Raw genomic sequence first — 3757 nt, 5'->3', positions numbered from 1 at the left:
TTCGATTAGGAACGTAGCGCTGCGCAATTAATCGACGCCTTCGACGCCTTCTTATCGGGTTTTCTCCGTATAGCCTCGACTTAGACTTCGACCCCGATCGATGGTCGAGGCCTATTTATGCAGTGGAGCGAGCCTGTGGTACTTCCTGGCAGATACTTCGATATCGTCAATCGGAGGAGGAGGAGACGAAAGCAGACGTCTCGACAGTCAAATTCGCTCTCCCCAGTTACCAATGCCATGTTTGGAAAATACGATATCTCCAGGACGGAACTGTTGCCCAGTTCTGATCAAGGGGTGCACGGAAAATATCGCCAAATCCCCTCGTCCCCCAATTTATCTCGACGTCGGCTGAGTGGTCCTTTACCCTCTACCACGTCCCGTCCGAGGCAACGAGTTCGCACCATAACTTGGGTGGATTCTGGTAAACGAGAGAGAATACCTGTTGAGTTATTTAACTCGCTACCCGAATCTCGAGTCGACCCCGAGTTCTGTGGTGAGGAAAAAGACCTGTCTCGATTCAAGGTGGTCGGAAGGGCGAAGAAGGACTCCCGTCGGCCGGAAATTGCGGTGCAGTCGGGTGAGTTGCTCTTGTTATGGATCGGTTAAATGCTCGAGGCTCTTTTGTTAATGATTTTTTATCATGCGTTCTGTATATTGCCAAATGCCAACTTCGTAAACCAACACACTACGTGCCATTGACATCCCACAAATAATCTTTTGTAGAATTTGCTATTTTAGAACAGAATTTATAACATTTTATATTAATAAATTCCACGTTTTCGATTTTTTTTATTATAAAAAAAACACTTTAATCATCCGCCTCTTCATTAATTTTTAATATAATCCGGTTCAATGAGATTTAGACAGGTTTTTAATCTTGTAAAGATCCGATAACGATTATAAAAAACTACTTTTACGAGATTAGAAAGAGTGTAAATACTACAATAAATAATTATATATATTCTAATATGTTTAATCTAGAATGATTTAAGCGTTATATTCTTTCAGTATAGCTTCAGGCACGAATACTTCCATTTAAATTACACCGAAATTAATTGAAAGAAGTTTTAAATCTTTGCACACTCTGATTTATCTGATGGAAATTAAGTCAAGTAAATATTTATGCAATAAATTATACACTAGAATAAAAGATAACTTAGAAAAGATCCCTAGGCCGAGTCTTAAGACATAACGCATAACAAAGCTCTTTCCCTCCATCAATAATTGTATATTCTCGTATACGAGGACCTAGATTTAACTTATGTAAAAGGCACATTCGGGATCGAATTTATTCGTAAATCAAACCCCGAATGTACAGTACATAAGCTAAACAAGCTACAACTTAGGGCCTCACTCTATGAGGGTACGGTTTAGGGAATCGTGCTTGTAAATTTACAATTTATCTACGGTTCATTTACACAAAAATTTTGGTCCTTAAATTGCATCTTTTATCAGGATTAATTTTCTAACGAATACGAAAAATCGTGAATATGTTTATAAACAAGGAAAGCCTTAAACTTGGAATAGGGGTCTGGTTTGACCGGAAACGAAGTTTGTGGGAAATGTGGAACTTGGCTACACGCACCAGTTGCCGCCCCGCACCAGTAAACAATGCGCGAAGAGGATTGCCCTTCGACAATGTCGGATACACTCGACTTGACTTTTTTTTTTTTATATTTCTCGTTGCATAAATAATAAAAATTTGTCAGAAAATTCCCGTCTTGTGTTTACACGAAATCCATTCCAATGACGTTCTTGACATTTTCCAGCTATCCATCCCTCCGGACAGACACCGACCATCTGTCGTTTAAATTCGATTCTTTATGTAATTAACGACTTTTTCCAAGAGCCGCGGGACACTTAAAAACGAGACGTTAACAAAAAAATACAATAGTTAAAAATGTCGGTCCGGTTTTTTTAGTGGGCACGAGAGGCTCTTTTGTTTCCCGTTGGAGTTAATTAACAAGGTTGTCATGACAACCAGCGCTACGGACGACGGGATCCCTAGTAAGCGGATTTCCAGACCACTACCCGGCCCAGTCCGTTGAGATCGCTTAGAGTTACACCACGTTCGCGTGCTTTTATCGAAACTTTCAACCCCCACCGACTGGTAAATGCGCGGAGGAGAGCTTGGTAAGCATTTTTCTATACTTTTCTCACCTTTCCTATCTTTCCGTTTGACAATAACGAGTGTCTTTCAAAGTGACACCTTCTAAGTATCTTTTTACGTGTAATATACGTAAAAACTTTGTATTATTCATTATCATATTTGATAATAAATCAATAACGGTAACATATATCTATAAATCAACTTATTCGAGCTAATAATAATAATAATAATAATAATAATAATATACCGGGTAGTTCAAAAGTCGGTTAACCGTCTTAAATATATCCTATTAATTGACTTTTGGACCGATATTTTTAAATGTATTTATAATATTAAATACAATATATAGCATAAATTCCAAGTAATTTAATAATATATCAATACCTATTCGTTAGACAGGTATTTCTTTTATCGAAAACAAAGAAACGGAAGGGTGTTAAATGTATGTTAAGTGTTTTTCTACAATCGAAAGTATCTTTCCATTAACCCGGAATGAACTTGCACTCGATGAAAAAGGGCATTCGACGAGAGAAAGAGGCCCAGATAACAACCGGGTTTGGCTTCGCTTTCAAAGAGTATTGTTGTACGAGAAGCAACTTTCGTACAAAGTCACCTGTCAGAGAGAGAAAGTATTATGTGATGACTCAAAATACATTTTTATGATCTCATATCACTTTGATTACTTTCGGTCTTGCCTGTGTATTGAATAGTTAACACGATAATAAAGGCTTGGCACGCATCAGCTAGTGTCATCGATGTTTTTATAGACCGGAATCTTCAAGTTATTATACTTTAATTTGCATCCAGGTGTTTCGACAAGATCGAGCTTCAACAAAAAAAAAAAAGAGTCAAATTGTTTTTAAAATATTGATGGTAGTACAATAGTTAAGTCATAATAACACTAGCTAAATATGGCTACAAGGAAGCGAATTTTTAATCTCTATAATACTAAATGCTATAGTTTTGGACCATTCTACGCTGCTTACTTCTTAAGAAATTCAATTGTTTTAAGGTTTATTTATTTACTTTTCCGTTTTATCTTTTTAATTAGACAATAGACATAACAAAGAATAAGAGATTCGTAATTCTTACGAAACGTTAAGGCTGAAGACAGGGGTATTCCACTTGTTCTAAATCACAATTACACGACACACCAAGTTACGAGACACTTCCGACATCGATTTATATTCATTTATATAGACAAGAAGCATTGAATCGTTGAGCGGAATCTATGATGTAACACGACTTGTGTTGTTTTATAACTGATTGTTTTGAGATCGTAACGTCGATAATTGTAATGTACTGTACTGTACGTATTCATTTTATCATCATCAAACGTAACTTCCACAGCTCTTGCAGTATGTTAAATGAATAAATATATATTAAAACAGGACCAAGAAAGGGTTTAAATGATTAAAATTTAAGACATTTTCAGTAAACGTATACACGTAAAATGATAAGTAAATACTGCTGTTAAACATTTTTATTTATTGTTATGAATAATGTGAATATAAAGAATGCTTTGTGTAGAATCCTGTTTCCCTTTATGATATTTATCTTTCAAAATTTCATGCAGAATTAATGAATAAATCCATCCCTTAACATGATTCCAACTATTCTTGAATAATAGGAATTAATGGATCTATT

At 36.0% G+C, this 3757-nt stretch overlaps 1 protein-coding gene across 2 annotated transcripts in view; it reads left to right on the top strand.

Moving 5' to 3' along the window:
* The first annotated feature begins 50 nt into the window (after positions 1–50).
* The window catches only part of LOC111625790 (heat shock 70 kDa protein 12A-like), a 35335-nt gene continuing 31628 nt past the window's right edge, over positions 51–3757 (top strand). The window contains exon 1 of one of the 2 annotated variants that reach the window (XM_023369009.1): positions 51–577. In XM_023369009.1, the coding sequence (XP_023224777.1) occupies positions 118–577 (460 nt within the window). In that variant the 5' untranslated portion in view covers positions 51–117. Of the gene's footprint in view, positions 578–1638; positions 2134–3757 lie in introns of those variants that run through there. The other variant, XM_023369010.1, reaches the window with a different exon arrangement.

The sequence above is a fragment of the Centruroides sculpturatus genome, unplaced genomic scaffold, assembly GCF_000671375.1.
Source record: "Centruroides sculpturatus isolate CEXI.00-Female unplaced genomic scaffold, Cexi_2.0 scaffold355, whole genome shotgun sequence".
Classification (NCBI taxonomy): domain Eukaryota; kingdom Metazoa; phylum Arthropoda; class Arachnida; order Scorpiones; family Buthidae; genus Centruroides; species Centruroides sculpturatus.
Note: the sequence above shows the minus strand (reverse complement) of the source record. Positions and strands in the feature narration are given on the sequence as shown.